The sequence below is a fragment of the Aythya marila genome (genome assembly GCF_965140915.1).
Source record: "Aythya marila genome assembly, chromosome: Z".
NCBI lineage: Eukaryota > Metazoa > Chordata > Aves > Anseriformes > Anatidae > Aythya > Aythya marila.
The window spans coordinates 83,044,611-83,063,176 of NC_139080.1; the positions used below are offsets into that span (position 1 = coordinate 83,044,611).

General features: G+C 37.8%; 1 protein-coding gene across 5 annotated transcripts in view; it reads right to left on the reverse strand.

Annotated features, from left to right (window-relative positions):
• Positions 1-106: 106 nt before the first annotated feature.
• Positions 107-18,566, reverse strand: part of TMEM161B (transmembrane protein 161B) — a 48,287-nt gene continuing 29,827 nt past the window's right edge. For 3 of the 5 annotated variants that reach the window (XM_082783814.1, XM_082783815.1, XM_082783813.1), the window contains 4 exons: positions 17,779-17,892; positions 16,922-17,096; positions 14,690-14,786; positions 108-13,843 (listed from right to left, as the gene is read on the reverse strand). In XM_082783814.1, coding sequence (XP_082639940.1) covers positions 13,566-13,843; positions 14,690-14,786; positions 16,922-17,096; positions 17,779-17,892 — 664 coding nt within the window. In that variant the 3' untranslated portion in view covers positions 108-13,565. Of the gene's footprint in view, positions 13,844-14,689; positions 14,787-16,921; positions 17,097-17,778; positions 17,893-18,566 lie in introns of all 5 variants that reach the window. The other 2 variants (XR_014319388.1, XM_082783816.1) reach the window with 2 other exon arrangements.

Consider the following 18,566-nt stretch of genomic DNA (forward strand, 5'->3'; position numbering starts at 1 on the left):
TTGTATTAAGTATACAAAACATTTGTGTGAGAAAAGCTTACTGTAGTCATTTTCTCAGACGTAATCATCCTCTCACAGCAAAGAGCTTGCAAAATAATAACAATAAACCTTTTACACTTTTATGCAGTTGAATCAAAAGAAATAAAGTGGAAGTAAAAACAGAATTATAGAGTGACTAAAATAGAAGGATATTTGATGTAAGTAGCACATGCCCTGACCAGTTCAAAATTTATTTCTCAGTATTCTGGAGGAATTTTAATGTAACATGACTTGTTCGTTAAGAAGCAGGAATGCTACTGAATTAGTTAAGCAAATCCACCAATTGCCAGGGCAGTTTCTGACTTGCAAGGGCTACTTCCTTCTCTGCTCCAGGTCTGCAATGGAGAGAAAAATACCTACAACTTTTCTATGGTGCCAACTACTTTGGAGAGCACATGGAAAACATTATATTCATCAAAATCTTGTAAAAATAAAGAGCATCACTGAAGGCAACTATTAGTTCTGTCATAAGACAACTTATCTTTTATCTTCTATAGTTTAGAATAGCTTTCTGTTTGCATAGACAAAATCAGGAACTTTTGGCATGGACAGACTGAAGGGTTTTACAAAAGGCAGCAACATGACTTCACACACATTCTCAAAAGGATAAATCTGTGTTGCAAGATGACTTCAGGACGTTTTGAATGTTGCAGCAGCTCTCTTCTCTTCCGTGTGTAAGAAAAGTGCCTTCTCTAGCAGGAGTAAAGAGAGGATAAATAACAGCACCACAGAAAGGAAAAAGGAATCAGAGAAAGCCACAAAGCTGGAATTCATCGCCAGGCTTGAAGCAGACATAGCCATGCAGCAGCATGTGGCAATGAGGAAACACGAAGAGCTACAACAGGTAGGCTGGGATAGAACTGAGAGAGCTAATGGTATCCCCAGGACATAGAAAATCAGGACAGAGTAGATATTGCTTCATAGGGAAATTAAACAAGCTACTGGGCTGCTCCTTATCATTTTTGTTTATTCTTCACAGTGTCAGGCCAGAGCACAGAATAAAGACTATGGGACACCAGCAGGCGTTACATGCAGGTTGTAGCCAGGAGAGTCCAAAAAAGCTCCCCTGGGTGCTCACAGCATCACCTCTATTAGGCCTCCTCCAGAAAGCTCATGGAGGCTGAGCAGCTCCATAGGGTTGAAGGCAGGGAAATATAGCAACAACTTTCAAGTGTGGGGTGACACACAAAGAGTCACATGGATTGTCAACCTGAGAGGGTTCAGCTGCAAGGGAGCTAGCATGGCTTTGCCAAGGGCAGATCATACCAAACCAGCCTCATGTCCTTTCTTGACATAACTCGCCTGGTAGGGAAGAGGAAAGCAAGAGATGCGACCTTTCTTGCCTTTAAAGTCTGTGAGGTAATCCAGCATGAGATTTTCTGAAGGAAAATAGAACATATGGATTAAGAGCATGAAGCAAGTAAATGTTTCAAAAGGACTACTGTGAACATTTTGCTATTAAGACATGGAGTCTAGAATGGGGGTGGTGTCTATATGTAAAAGTACATACCCATGTACATACACGTTTATATGCATAAATACATAGAAGCATGCACACACATACATGTATGCATGTATATGACTAATACACATACAAATATAAGTCATGATATTTGAGTTTCTCGAGCATGGTTCTGATGAAAAGATGGGGCTGCAGGGAGAGATTTGAGGGCACAGATCCAAAGTGGAGTTTCTTGACAGTGGAACAACTGTCTCAGTAATATAGCCAGTAATATAGCCATCAAAAAGCAAATAAGCCATACAGTAATTAAATAAATTATTATTATTAAGAGCAACAATGAAACCGGGGGGTGGAGGGGAGGAGGGGAAAACAAATGTTTCTCACCTCCAGGTTTCTCACTTCCACTTAATAGAAGTGGAACCTAAGTTACCAGCTCAGATTTGAGGTCAGTGACCACAACAGCAATACCTGTCCTGCTGATGAGGTCTGCCATGTAGAAAGCCCCAGAAAAATCCAGCTGGAATCTAGGTGCCAGTCCTTGGTCACTCGAAGATCAGAAACTCACCTGCTCTACTTTTAGCTGAGAAGTTCAGGTTGTAAGATTGGAACCTCAGAACCAAGAGTCGAAGGCTTACACTTTTAATGTTGTAAGGGAGATGTTCTGCCTCCACTCTTCTCATGCAGGAAGATTCAGCACCTTTTAGAGGAAGAATCTCCAGAGAAAACATTTTCTATTCTCAAATACCAGTATCCTACTAGAGAGACAGCATGCAATATACATATGGCTGCACATATTCTGTGTTTCAGATGTGTTAAAGTAATACTAAATCCACATGTCCCCTCTCTGCCCTGTAGCAATCGCACTATAGCAGTGCCAATGCACTGTGGCAATCCCAAACTGTAGAAGAATACCAAACATTGTTTTAACTGTCTCTTTTACTTTTGTTGGCTATCTCTGCATGGAGAGCAATAACTTGCTCACCCACTGCAGCTCATAGAGGTTGTCCAAAGACAACCCAGTGGAGAACTGACCTCTGCTGGTCGTGATGTAACCAGTGATGCTGCTAAAACAGCACTGTTTACTGTTGTAATTTATCTACCATCAGGTTCTAGTCTCTGGCTCCCATCTGTCCCCTAGGATGAAAGAGTTTTTACTCCACAGCGAGGTGTTGTAACCCCTTGGACTCCTCCTGCATCCCGCAGGGAGCTCTCCCCTCTCTGAACGCTGCGCTTCCCATCCAGGCCCCACCTCCATCTTTGTGCAGGCCGCACCTGGCGCAGCCACCTCCATCTTGTGGGTGGAACAGCACATCTGAGGCAAGGAGGAGAGGATTGCAGGGCCAAAGCTTGCCATTACCTCCTCCTAGATCAGCTACATCCAACCCCAACTAAGAGCCTACCTCTTTTTAATTTCTGACAAGTGTAGGAGTATTCATACCATACGTACCCATAAAGATGTAAACCACACAAGTTATGCCCTCATGGAAAAAAGTGTGCTCGAAGTCAACAGATACAAAGAATACTGGGCATGTGTTTGTTATCCAGAGTGATGTGAATTTCATAATTCAGGGAGGGTGTTTTATCTTCCTTTCAGCTGTCAAGACAGACAGAACTGGTCTGTGGCCCCACCTTTCAAGAATGGAGAAGCCTGTCCCCCAGACTTTCCCCACCAATGCTGCACAGCTAGGAAGTAAAAACACTAATCCTCAGCAAACTATGCTTTAGAGATGTCTTCAAACACTTAGTTCCTTTGAGTGGCACACAATATCGAAGAGTTCACTCACTTCCAGAGCAAGGACAATACATTACTTTCTAACATGAGACGTAGATTAATTAACATGAGGCTCAGGGAAAGGAAAGGGCCCTCTCCTTCTCTGGAAAGGTGACTTGGTAACAATGTCTTAGAAACACTGCTTTAGCAACCACTCTGCCAGATAACATCCAGAAAACGAATGCTGTACACGACTGCAGCATTTCAATTAGTGACACACTTGTCATGGCCATTGCCCTTTGTCTACATAGATCATTTCTCCCGGTTCATGGAGTTGTGTAGTCCCCCAGCTGTTCCGTGATGAACAGTCCATGATGCATGCTCGCACTTTACAGCAGGAGTCAGCTTTGCCCACTTTCCTTGCTGAAGGCTGTTTGGATCAGCTGGTTTTCAGATATATTGCAGACTTTCTGGGTTCAAAAGCAGGACTTCACCAAATGCTTGAAACCACAGGTTCCCTCCTGCTGCAGGAACGTGCTGCCAAGACTTGGAGAGCTTCTTACTGCCGAGCAGATGAAGAGCTAGAAGAGCAGGGCACATGCCTTCACAAGACCCAGGGCTGTGTCTAGCCGATGGATGGAAGGACTTTCCAGACAACTGCTTGGCTGCCTGAGCTATACAGCACTTGAGCACTTATCGTGGTCATAGCACACAGATTATTTGGGCTGCTAACTCTACAGCATCTAATCTGATTTTGCTCATGTCAAAAGGACATTTCAGTCCTTTTGAAGGTTAAATACAACAAACTTCATAGGGCACTGAAACCTAGCCTGGAATAAACCTTGAGAATCACATACCCTGCACTGACACCCGCTGATTAACTTGAACTTTGAAGTAGCAAAGTAGAATCAATACACTCTCTGAACTAGAATCACAGACTATAAAAACTGTTGAGTTTATACATGCCAGACTAAACAACCATTCTACTGCAAAGCTTAAGGGACTGCAGAGTCTTAAGGCAGACAGCTTCAGGCTGCATGGAGAAAGCAAGTGGCTGAGAGTGCTGTTCTCAGCTTGTGCAAATAAAACCAAACTAAATAAACAAATCCCACCACAGCTCATTACCTTATCTTAACTGTGATTTTAAGTCATCCTACTATCTGTAATGGGTTGATCACTTTCAGGAGGAGGTCCCACAGCTCAATTATCTTAAACACTTTCAATCCCCACTCCCAACCCAAAATTTAAGATTTTGTTCCAATTTTTCTCTTTTCCAAAGCTGCTGGCAGTAATGTATGACAATATGACAATATTACAAAATTGCTAATAAGACACATGGCTTTGGGAAATGGATAGAAGCTTTCACAGTCTGCCGTGCATTTTGATGCTTGTAAACTATAAAAATATCCTTGCTCAATAGGCAAGGTTATGGCTTGTCCTTGGGACTGTGCGGCACCTTCCTTTCTCTGCAGCCAGACTTTTCTTTATAATACAAGTGGTTGTGTTTGTTTGTTTTTTAAATACAGTTTTGCTTGTACATGAGCAGTTTTTGCTTCATCCATCTACTGTGTAGCAATGTATATGCCCAGAAAGAAAAGCCATGCATAACCAAGATAAATATTCCAAAAATCATTTAAAAAAAGGTTACTAAACACTTTTTTTTAGGCCTATTGCTTCTTAGCGCTGTTAGGATGGCACAAATAGAAAAGACCATAATAGTTTTAGAAAATCTGTAAGTGGTTCTTTGTCTTAATCATATGAATAGCAATTTACTCCCAGTCTGCATTTATACTGGAAAAAAAGTGATTATTCTGCTGTACCCCAGCAAGGAGGGGGAAACAATCAACACAAGTATTTCTAAAAAAGATAATATAGGCTAGTACAAAAACTGGGTGGATAAAGTTTGGTTACCGTGGTTCTCATCAAACCTGGAGATATTGTACAAGTTCATAACAAATGGGATGTATTAATCAAAATAGGAAAAAAACACACTGGTAAGACAATAAACATTTATTGATCTTTGGCTTTAGAAATTGTCCTAGTTTGGATGTGGGAAACACTATATAAAATAATGGATTTGGTTTTTAAATCTAGAGTAAGTACTGTAAAACAATTTATCCTTCTACAGTCCACAAATGCAAGACATGCAGAGTACATGTAGGGATACTAAAATACTATATCAGCATCACTGTAGTAGACAATAAATGTCTCATATGGATCAATGCTTTACAAATGCAAGCAAGTTGATGGGGCAGTTGATATACAGCAGGTATCACAGTTCCTCTTAGATTTGCTGTGGTATTACCACTAGTACCTCATAAATACAAATTTATCAATGTGTGCATTACTAAAAAAAAAAAAAATGTAGCATTTCACCAGAATGACTAGGGGAATAAGAAAGTATAATCTTTTTTCACTTAGCAGCATTTATTGATGTTAAAGGATTTAGGTTTTTAGATGACAAACCAATTCTTACTATTTTGACATTAATAAAATGCTGCCGCATACATACTAAGACTTACCAAACAAGACTATATAAAGACAGCTTTGTAAATGCTCCACAGTCAAATAATAAGCAACAATTTCTTACACACAGTGTAAGGAAGCGTTTAGCACACTTACTGGAGGAAGCGTTCCCAAACAGTGTACTACATACAGTATAGGTTGCTAAAGCCACTTTTTAGAGCTAAAAGCTCAAAATGGTTTCATAAGGCTTCCTTGGAGGAAGGCTTCCTTTGGTAGATTTAAACCAGTAACACCATTTCAGTTTACAAGCACTTCACATTTAGAGTGCATGATTAACGCAGGGGTAGGCACCTACTGTTCCTTCACTTCCCCCCCTCCACCCGCTGAATATGACCAGTCTTGTCTCACCTTGAGTGCTCACCATGCTCAGAGGCAGGGAAGTACCTTACAGGTAAGGATGACTTTACTACTCTATACCCCAAAAGCACTCTATGAAATTGGTACACGTAACTTGTGCATTTTCTTTGCTCGGTCCCAGACAGCCACGTTACAATGCAGCAGCTTCTCTTGTACTCCCTGCACCCCAGATCCACAAGGATGTGGCGAACCTCAGTGGAGTCTTTCTGAACTCAGGCAGAACTACTTACCTGGCCAAAGTTTGCTGCAGAATTGGGGCATAAGTAATATCAAGGGTGTCACTAAAAAAACTTTGTTATACTGTTTCAAAGATGAGCACGCATCCCTTCCTTCAATCATAAAAAAGGAAGAAAATAATGCATACGTGGCAGTGGGGTGTTACATTACCCATCAGGTAGTAGGCAAAGCTGTTAGAATATCACTGAAGTAATGCAAATGGAAAAGATTTCTACAAAATCTTATTTGCCTCCAGTGTTTAATAACGTTTACAAACACATAGACATTCTACATAACAAAAGCTTTATGGAAATAGTTTTATAGTATATCCCCTTTTTAGGACTAACAGTCCTTGCATTTTCTTTCCAAAAGCTGACCTTCTATTATTTAGCAAAAGAACCAGAAAAGTAGATGCAACAAATTTTAAGCATGCCTTTTACAGACCACCCATGTTTAGGCACTTCAGTCTATGGTGCACAAAAAGAATGCAATATTTCTGTACACTGTTTATTATTTGTAATAATTGCACCTAGGTATTATCCACACTGACTCTAAATGAAAAAAAAAAAAAAAAAAAAGGAAAAAAGAAAAGGAAAGGAAGAAAAAAGCCAACAAAACCTCAAATACTCTTCAGCTTTTCCAACTTGTGCTGCACTCTCCTGTCCGTAAGTCCCAACGAACCCCTAATGCACACAGCAAATGCAATAATTTTTGACGCAGGTGATGCAACACTGGTCAGGTCTATGTAATGCAACTGTCATCTAATACCACCTTCAGTGTGAAGCATGCCAATCATAATACTTACAAAGCTCTAACTATAAAAATCACCTTGTATCAGTAATTTAGCAGAAGTAGGAAGCTAAAACGTACGTAAATAATACCAGAGCCTCGTCCATTTGGCAAATACTGAAATGAAGGATGGGGAGTCCTCTGCTTTGAGGTTTGTTGTAGTGTAGGCAGTATTATGTGCTTTTCTCTTAAAGACTCTTAACAAAGCAACAGCACTGAATTTATGTCTGGTCCCAGCAACAGAGACATTAATTTAAAGTATTTACAACTTGGAGGATGTTCCTTGTGCAATCTGTAACAAGTTTATCTATGAGATTTTTTAGGCTTAGATTATTTGATAGCATGTTTATATTAATATTTGCTCACATAAATGGAATGACTGAAACATCAGACAAAGTTTCCTAAGATCACTATTACAAAATATTGCTCCATGTATTCTTCCTAGAAAACCTTACAGACTAAGAACATGTAGAGTGTTAACAACAGGACAAAGGAATGACTGAAGACAGGGAAAACTAAAAGCATCTGTTAACATGTCATGACATGGGTGTGAACTGTACTTTATGAAGTAAAATTTTTGGAGTGTTTTTTGTTGTCCTGGCTTATCAAAAATACTTTAAATATGCATTCTTGAACGTTAAAATAGACATGGGAAGCAGAATTTGATTTGTGAATAGAGTAAGTGAGCAAAGGAAAAGAGAACAAAGGCTGACTTTAGCAGAAGATACTTTAAGCCAGGTTTAAAAAAAAAAGCTCATAAGCATAATAAATAAAAATGGCCTACTACTAAAGAGTTTCTAAAAAGCTACTTGTAAAACCTAGTTGTTTTTTGTTTATTTGTTTTAATAGCAGAGTCACAAGGATAATATATTGAAATACTGCAAACCTGGACTTCCTCCCTTATTCTGGATTGATGTTGTGATAACGTGAAAAAAAGTTTGGTATTTACAGGTGGATTCTACAAATCAATATAAAACTGCATATGTGTTAGCACTCCAGCCTGGACACCAAGTTTTTAAAAAAAAAAAAATGAGTATAGAAGTATTTGACTTCTAGTTGCAGGCAATGGTATTAATGACAAATGAAAAGATGTTCCATGGTAACAGGATTAAAAATAATTTCCATTAAAAATGCCACTGAAACCAAAGTAATAAAAACACAAATAGAGTGGCATGCAAAACAGCGTGCAGCACAGCGTAACTTTGTAGGCAATCCACAGCGAGAAACCTGAAAAAGTTCAGCATATACAGACTTCAATAGCAGCAGCCTTTAAATAACATGCTGGTCTCACTATCTCTTCCAGAGTGAAAACTCTTCTGTCTGGTATTGACTACATCCTCAATAATTAGATACACCGTTGATTTTAGTACGTGCACTGCCGAAGACACAAAGCATGGCAGACCTTTCAAGAAATCACTCTGCAGCACAGACTGACTACTCTGCATCAGCTTGCTCAACTAGATCAGGTATTTGGTTTCAATACTTGTTGTCTAGATGCTCTTTGGAGCAACTAATAGTGAGGTCAAAATATTGTTCTTAATTATCATTTGGGATTTAGGACTTGGGCTGCAGGTACTGGAAAAAAGTCTTGTTTGCTCATAACGGTAAACGTTTACTTTTAGTATTTCACTTAAAATCCAAGTTACCTGCTTTTGCCCTCCGCTGCTAAGATTTTGCTTAGCCATAAAAGAAAGATTTCTCCAAGAGAAATCCTATTTCCTCTGGCCTTACTTCCCTTCATGATTTCCCATTTTTACTGTGCACTTAGTTCTTCAGTCACAGCCAGAACATTCCAGTTACTTTGTAGGGACAAAATTATCTGTGGGATGATTTTTTTTGTGGCTAACATACACAAATTGTGTCACATGGCAAAACTGAAAGTATAACTTTTCAAAACCATCCAAAATCTCTCATGAAAAACAAGCTAGTGCTCAAAAGAATAGTTGTTTGTTTTTTTTTTAAAGAATAAAAACATACAGGGCATTTAACCTTGTAGGGCCTTCTGTAAGATTCCTATAGGTGTTAAGATACTTTAAATTTTCTATGCACTAAATCCAAGACCTCTGCTGCCATTTAGCTGTAGTTAGCCACAACACAGTAAACAAACTTGTAATTATTGAAGTTACTTGAAACCTCTGTACTTACTACCCATTCTGCACATTGAAATTATGCTACCTAATTGTTGTGCTGATGTACCTTGATGGCACTTTTGTTTGTTGGTGAGTTTGACTTTACAATCCAGATAAGGATACATCTCTATTCACTTGTCTTCCAGTATTTGCAACTAACAGAAGGGAAAGAGCAATTGCCACAGAATTTCTTGTGTCGATAACACCTGTTTCTCCATTATTACTATAGCTGTTGATTCTCTTGGAAGAGAATCAACATAAAGGAAGGAGAAAAAGAAATAAATAGTTTGCGTCCTTCAACACCTGGAAAATCCCAAAGCAAGAGAAGGTATCAAAGGAGGACAAGTGCTGCCTGAGAACATCACCTGCAAAGTGGAAGAATAGGCTTGTTACAGTCCCATCTCCTTCCTAATCAATTTCTCTAATCTTAGAAATAGAGCAAGTTACACTTGGAATAGAGTAGAGTTACACTTGGGTTTCCCTGAATCTTGCTGGAAGACCTGGATTTAACACTATCTTAACTTTGTCTAAAGGGATTTCCATCACAGAAGTGCAGTGTTTAACCAACTGATAGCAAGTTTGTTTGTATTTCAGCTGGACTTCGGAGTTATTTAAACTATTTAAAGGGACTTATCCTGCAATGATAAATAAACTTCAAACCAAAAGAATAAAAAAATCAAAATACAAACAACATTAACTAATCTAGCTAGGTCATTTCTGTGTGGGTAATGTAGGAAAAAGCTGTGGACAGATGGAAAGAAGTGTCAGGCCAAAAAGTCATGGTAATGGAGTGATAAAGGGAGTTCTGAATTCAGGAAAAAGGAAAGGACATGAAACTGTTGGAAAGTGTCCAGAGGAGGGCTACAAAGATGGTGAAAGGCCTGGAGGGGAAGACGTACGAGGAACGGCTGAGGGCACTGGGCCTGTTCAGCCTGGAGAAGAGGAGAATCAGGTGGGACCTCATCACAGTCTACAACTTCCTCGTAAGGGGGTGTTGAGAGGCAGGAGACCTTTTCTCCATTAACACCAGTGACAGGACCCGCGGGAACGGGGTTAAGCTGAGGCAGGGGAAATTTAGGCTGGACGTCAGGAGGGGGTTCTTCACAGAGAGGGTGGTTGCACACTGGAACAGGCTCCCCAGGGAAGTGGTCACTGCACCGAGCCTGTCTGAATTTAAGAAGAGATTGGACTGTGAACTTAGGCACATGGTCTGAACTTTTGGGTAGACCTGTGCGGTGTCAAGAGTTGGACTTGATGATCCTTAAGGGTCCCTTCCAACTCAGGATATTCTATGATTCTATGAAATAAAAAACAAAAATTTACTCTTTGTGCAAAGAATCTTTCCTTCTAAAATCTCTCAGAAATGTAGTAGACAGTGAGGAAAAAGCAAGGATTTAAAAATCCTGAATAAAAACTACTAACCTCTCTGACAGGTTTTACCTGCTTTTCCATTTCTGTAAGCTGCTTTTTTTACCCCAAGCCGCTGATAAAGCTCTCCAGGGAGCGGGTATGGGGACTGGAGGAACCATTTGACAGCTGCTGATTTAAAAGAGCTTCCTGAACAAGTGAGCAGATACTTCTTGGAGGTTCAAATAACATTCATGGAGGTGAGGACTATCAAGGCTGCTGTTTTACTTTAAAAGTCATTTTTTGAATATATCAAGTAGTTGCAAAATGCACTGCTCACAACTATGGCAATATGCTCCCTCTAGCTTCACTGTCACGTTTCAAAGATGTTTATTGCTGTATGTTAGTTTTTAGTAAACCTCCTAGACCTACACAATGATTAAATGAAACCAAAGACCACCTCCCGTTCAGATTAGTTTGCTGACCAGAAGGTTGTCCTGTTCTCTAGAACAACAAAATGTGGAACAAGGGACAGAAGTGCTGATTCTAATGCTAGCAACATCCAGGTGCATATTTTCCATGTGATCTGTGCAACATCTGAAGAGTAAGACAGTGTGCTTTCTCAACAAAAGCTCTGCTGATATAATTACAGTTCACTTTTACGAACTACACGCTTTGAAAATATGTAGCTATGCCAAAGGAAACTGTTATCTAACATTATTTTTAAGTCTCCTCCAGTACTGGAAGTTCATTCCTGTCATTCAGATTGCAGCAATAGGATACATCTCATCCACGTAGTGAGCTTTTTGGACCAAGTTCACAATCAGAATCAAACTGCACTGTATTGTTTTAGTATTCTCTGGAATAAAACATCAATATTGGATGCCTACCTATAAATTAAAAAGCTGACCTTACTAATTTTTATATTAATGATATATCTTGAACTAACAGATACAATACTTTCCCCAGTGCTATGATTCGTTATTCTATTCATCTGAATGACATTTCCTAGGAGCGTTTCAAGACCTGAATCTATGAAGTCAAATGTTTTTTATGCTAATTCACACAGTTGAGTCTTTGTCCTTGTTAATTCTGAAAGGTCGGTGTGAAAAAACAAAGCTTGCAGCACCAATAGCACTGAAATACTACACTGCAATGAAACCGTTTGAATCATGCAAGGTGTTTCAAGACATCCCAAATGCATGCAGTAGGTACTAGCTGGTGTACATAAATCTTCTCCTAGTAGCAGTAAATGCAATTTAATAAACTAATAAATAACTTAAAAGGCATTCAACATAGCAAGACAATTTATCACCAGCTTAAATTCTGAATTTTCTGCATTCATGGACATTTCGCTTTCCCATATGGCAGGTTTGCAACATATTAAATATTTAAGCTTTTCCATTTATAAATGCTTATATGCCAAAGCACAAATTCAAGAGAAAAAGAACAGTAACAGAAAAGTAGCCAGTATTAGTTAAAAAAAATAAAGCACTGAACTCTGCAGTGTAATATTAACATTTTAAAAAAGCTACTACATATGAATCCCCATTTTTGTTCTCCAATTACACAAAACATCTAAAACATTGTAATTCATTGTTTCACAACAGTTTTGATATGTAGGGTCTAACCCTCCACTGAAGCAAAACTTTTAAAGTTAATGCTTTGCTCCTCCTCACAATAACTGTTTATTACACAGAAAAATATTATTTCTGAGAGATATCACTTGTTACTATACGGCCAAGTTAACACAGATTACACTGGCTAAAGGAGACAATCTGACAGAGCTGGTATTTCAACGTTAACAGATGAAGTTGATCTCTTCTTGCAAAATAGCTTAAGTTCTTTAGTATAGCTAAGTACCTTTGTAGAGGCACCAAAATCAAATAGCCCTTTCAACTGAACTTTCAACGAATTTAATTTTCATTTCAAATGGGATCTTGAATTAGCTAGATACACATGTATACCTCTCCCATGGCCTTGTAATATACATTCAACAATTTAAAATAAAGGTTCCGTATTTTGTAACTTCATATATATTATATATTTGATATATAATATATATTTATATGTACATTACAGATACATACACTCTTAGTCAGCAGGATTAAAGTGTTTTGAAATGTTTAAGTGGTGTCACTAATCTACATCTATTATTTTGTGAATTCAATGGAATTTATCTATTACCTAAAAAGAAGAAATTTAAAAGATCCAAATGGAATCTGTGGATCAATATTAGCACCAATACAGATGGCCATTACTTCAAAATGACTGCAGGGACTGTATTATATATATATTTATATATATATATTGTTTATTTATTTATTTTTTTTTTTAATAATTCCCCTCTCACTGTGCAAGCATTTCTGCATAATATTTAGGCAGCAATACCTGCCAGGTCCACACGTTTATCTTATGTTAAATTTAAATTTTATACAACTTTTCTTACTGTAATATACAGTATCTCTGTTGTCCTGTTGGATTATTTCATTTTTCATGGAGAAAAGTGATCAACAGCTATCCAACAGAACTTTTTAAAATCCCCTTTCATATTCCATTGTATGGCTCAGTTTCAAGATTTTACTGAATAGGCAGCCATCATCAGCATAACCAGTGCCTACTTCCACAGTTCAGTCACTGACAGCTGATTCTTAAAACACGAAGTGTTGAGGGTGACATCTTCTCAATGGAAACCAAGATACTCGGAGGTTGTATCTTTTCAACATGCCACCAACACCTGCCACACAATAATGTCGGTCTCGTTACTGTAATTGAATTAGTTACCTACCATCTCGGTAACAAAAATAACAAACCCAGTTGTAATTTTAAACATTTTAAGAATATTCACCCTGAGAACACAGAGGAAGAGTTTTTTAAAAAATCTGATATGTTTTCTCTTCATATATAGCTTTCTTCTTTTATCTTCATCTCCTCTTGGGCACCTGGGTTTGTATCTAGAATTTGACGTTGTACTTATCAGTTGATCTGTTCATGCCACAGTCAGGTACTGGTGATAGAAAAGCCCAAAAAGGCTTGTAGAAAAGAGACAAGCAGCAACCCACCAGGTAAGGAAAGACAGGAGTCCCCGGAACAGGAGAGGAGTGAAAATATTCTTTAGGCTTCCCAAAGCCATTGTTATTTGTACTACAGTTACTTTCATCTTTCCATCGGTGGGTGGAGATTCAGAATAAACTGAATTGGGAAGCAGATTGTTTTCTACTGGAGTGTCGGAATTCAGTTCCGGGTAGATGCCCCAAGAATAATTACCTGTTAAAAAGTAATGAGTAACAGATTTTTGTAAAATTACATTTAAGTTCTGCTCTAACTGTATCTCTCTATACATCATCTTAAATATGCTTCTACACAAACAAAATTGTAACTAAGTAAATACTAACTGCATTCATCCACATGACTTCCTGATCTAGTAAGCTATTACTTCCATACTAGTAAGCTATTAGGGTAGAATTCATCCTACATTTTCACATCCTAACATCTGCATCTGAAACAGTTGCCTTGGGACCCCTGTCAGTGCTGGGTATGATTAATCCTACCATACGTAGATGTCTCCTTCAAGATGGGATGAACCGCAGCCTAATAAAGTCTATTTCTGCTGAAATTTTGCAAAAAGATTGCCATGATTGCACGGCAAGCTGGGAAAGACATCCCTCATAAGAAACACAGTGACATCAGATATCCCAGAAATAAAACAAACTCTGTATCTTACATTTTCTTTTCAAAAAAACTGCTGATGATTGTAGAAATGGAAAAAAAAAACCTTTAACAGATATTCATATTCAATTCAACAGTGCTTTATATAGCTCATTCAAAATAGTTTGAAAAAGGTGAATATTTCAATGGAAATAAACAGCTTAATTTGTTGTATTACACATTTTTTTCAGAAATAAACAAATTACCATATCATTGACAGATGTCAAAAGCTGGAAGAGCAAAGGACAGCTTAACAGCCACATACCAGAAAACTTTAAATGGCTGGAAACCACAACCTATTTCTGGATTACAAGTACCCAAACAATCTAACTCTCCGCAGTAAACTGAAAATACAAAAGCCCTGTAGAGGACAGAACACGTTTTTGTTCATCATATTTTGCCTACCTAGTGTTTTCAGAAGCAGAGTTGTGTGAAGGAGCATCACCAATGGTGCAACATACTGCAGTGCAATTACACAAAGGTAATAGAATACCCGAGCCACCTGGGAACATAAAAGTTATTGGTGAGTTCTGGGTGATCAGACCAACCCTTTATGAACACATTCAGGAAAAACAAGCAATTTATTAAAAAACAATGCTTATGCATAAATGCTATCATAAAAGTTTTCTAGCTTATTTCAGTACATGACATAGTATCTGAAAAAAGACCTAACAAACCCCTAGCTGATGAACTGCTGTTTCAGGACACATCAAATCCTGAGAGGGCACACTGAAAGGAAATAATTAAAAGCATATGTTCTGTTAAAACTAGCAGAAACAATTTTGCCTATGAGCACTGCATATTACTGTTCAAAGACTCCTATTTCAATACACAACAATCAAAACTAAATATATGACTAATTTTTAAAGTCCCCAGTGCTTTACAGACTAAATCCTGCTATATGAATGAAGTAGTAGTCACAGTCCAAGACTTCATCAAAAGTAAATGAAAATTTGGTAATCATTGCAGTTCCTTTTCAAAAGCAAGTTCTTCTAGTTTTAAAAACAATGACAAGAGGACTTGTCATTAGTAGATGATCAATAACAAAGCATTTAAATGGAAGTTCTTTCAGATATACATTACGGCTCTTTGAAACCCACTGAGAATATTCCTGCACCCTGGTCCTTATTTCTTTAGACTGTTGCATTGCATATTTTATATAAGCTATTGACCTAAAAGACTAGATCAAATAAAGAAGGGAAAAAGTCATAAAATCAAGCGATCAATGAAATAAAGCTAACTGGATTTTAGAGAAGAATAGAATACAGGGTGGCAAAAAAAGATGAACGTAGATCTGACAATTTTGGAAATACATCAAAATCTCAAAAGGGCTCTGAGATGAGCAAGCATCAAAAAATTAACATGAGAAGAAAATGTAGCAAAACACTGACAGAAGAATCATGAGAAATATTGTAAGATATCTGACAGAATATGATAAAAAAGTAATGATCAGTGCTGGAAGACACGTAGAAAAGACTTTACTGACAAGAATTACAGGAGAAGAGAAAGCAAACTTGGCTAATAAAACAAGACAGAACTTAATTTAGTAGCAATGTCTTCTCATGAAAAGAAGACACAGACGTATTGGATAAACAGACTTAGGAAACACCATGTACGGAAGACATTATTGTTTTACAGATAGGACTAAAGATCCCAAAACTAAAGCTGTGCATTCACAACAGCCTTCTGTCACACAGTTCTGTCATAACCAATTGTTGCTATCTCTATTTCCTAAGCTTTCCTCTGAAGCCAAATACTGGTCACTGCAACTACAAATCTGAAGATGATACAGCACCGTCTTCTTATGGGTGTAGGATATTTGGCAGAGACAAGGATGGGATTATAGGTAACAGTGACAACCCTAGAAGAAGAGTCTTTGTCTTATGACATATTCCTCCGGGAATAAAACCCCAAATCAGCAAGATCATCAAGCAGCACTATCACGCAACACTAGAAATCTAAAGTTTACTTTGCAGGCAGCATGCAACACCTTACAAATTCTACCTTCTTAATTCTTTGTTGGTTTATTTTATTATTTTTTCTTTAAAAAATCCAATCCTTCCTATTACTTGCACCAGTATCAAGATGGGCAGTTTTGTAGCTAGGCTAGCTCATTTCAGGGTGGCCTTACAGAACTAAATGTGTCTTATTTAATCCTGAAATATAACTAGCCTATCTTAAATTTTGCTGCAATTTAAAAAGCACAGTTTGATCTAGGTAACAGTATTTTGCCCTTCTATCTAAACCAGACTGTCCCGGTCTTCCTCCCCTTATATTGTAGCAACAAATCGCCACACACTCTGTGCACTCACTCCCCAGTTTATTCTTATGCTGAACAGTAATACACCGAGAAGCAAAATGCTTGCCACAGTATTGTAAAGAACACTTCATGAAGAGGTATCTTCCAACAATGGATGAATAGCTTAAGACAATGTGTTTGCATAAAACAGCTTATACATCTCTCTATATTTTGGTTTACAGAATTTCTCAATAACGATGCTTTTCTGATAGGAAATATAGTCTAGGCACCAGAGCTAAATATGAATGAAAATTCCAAGGAAGACACAACAAACAGGAAAAAACAGAATCTGAACAGAGCAATCTCTCCATTCCAAACCGTAGTCCCACTACACTTACCATTTTTTGTAAATCAACTGTACTTATTCTGCCAGCTTCCTTTTTCATCTGATCCACACTTTTCTGGGCTAGATTCAGATAGGCCTGCAAATGACTGCGCATCATAGCCAACCGCAGAGCACACAACAGGATTATAATCCACAACCTCATGGTGTCAAATGTATCTTCTGACATTCTGTAGATTAAAAAAAGGGCAATGCTGTTTTCCAGAGGAAACCTAGTGCTGCAGTTATTTGTTTGTACCTTCTGTAAAGACAGCTTCAAGCATATTGTCAAAAATACTTAACGCACATGTCCACAGTTATGTAGATCATGTGCAAGTAATATTCACTTCCACCCCTGCTGATCTCTTTAATGTTACTTCTTAGTAGCCCTTTTACCGCATTAAATCCAAACTAGTATCCATCTGTTTGTAAACAGTAACAGCCCTTAAGTACTTGAATTTGAATATGAAGACAGGACACTACTAAAAGCAAACTCTTTCATGTAACTGCAGTCTTTGAGATGCACAGTTCTATACAGCAAATGTGTACTTCAGATGCCTTAGACACCTTGTCAGAGCACAGCCCTAGGTGGTATTTCAGCCCTATGAAGAACATCGCCTTACTCTGTCAAAGAGGTGTGAGAAGATAGCAGCTCTTTCAGAACCACCACCTTAGCATTCAATACAGTGACTCATTTTCTTCTAATACAACAGAAGCCTTTTAGAGCTCAGCAGTAATTTCCACAATACCTTTAATGAAGGATGCTATTCAACTTTCAGTCTTTCACCTTGCTAAAACATTCACAGGGCACTCTACTTAGACTTATGGCTTTGTCCTCAAAACCCCAGAAAGAACTTTTAAAGGGAATCTTACAAAGGTATGCTCTCTTTGCCCAAAGGCGGGTTCATAATGTAGTCCTTAGTGATTGGTTTCACCCACAGAAGAACCATAACTAGAGGCGCCAAGAAGTTTATATGTAGCAATGTTCTGAAATAAGAAAAAAAGGGGGGATGTTATTAAATGAAAACCATTACCATACTGTTGAAACTGGTGATAGATTCAAAAGGATTAATCCAAACTTTAATATAGATGGAAAAGATAACTAATAAAATTACTTCCCTATATTTAGAAGTATGACATATTTCAAAAAACAGTAATATTACATACTGTGAAATCACACTGACTGTGATTTTAAAAGTTCTCTTTGGAATAAATTTCAGATATCCTAACAATCTAACCAGAAGAACTACATGCATTTTATTGTATCACACTATAGTAAAAGACAGTTGTTGAAAATTTCCATACAATAGCATAATGCCAAACTGCAGTAGCTATTAGTTTTAATCTAGACAGCCAATATCTCAGATGGATAATTATGAAAATATGCTGCTATATTAAGATTTATTTATTTTTTTTTGCTTTATTAGAAAGGCACTCAGATTAATTTCCATTATCTATGCAGACCAGGGGAAAAGTTCTCAGAGGTCAGAATACCCAGCTTAATGAAGAATTTTCTTAGGAACCTTGACTAAATGAAACTTGGTATTTACATTCAATTAAAGATACTCCTAAAAAAAAAAAAAAAAAAAAAAAAAAGCTACTCCATTTAACAGCTCTGCATGAAACCACACTGTTAATGTAAAAGGAGTTTTCTGAGTACA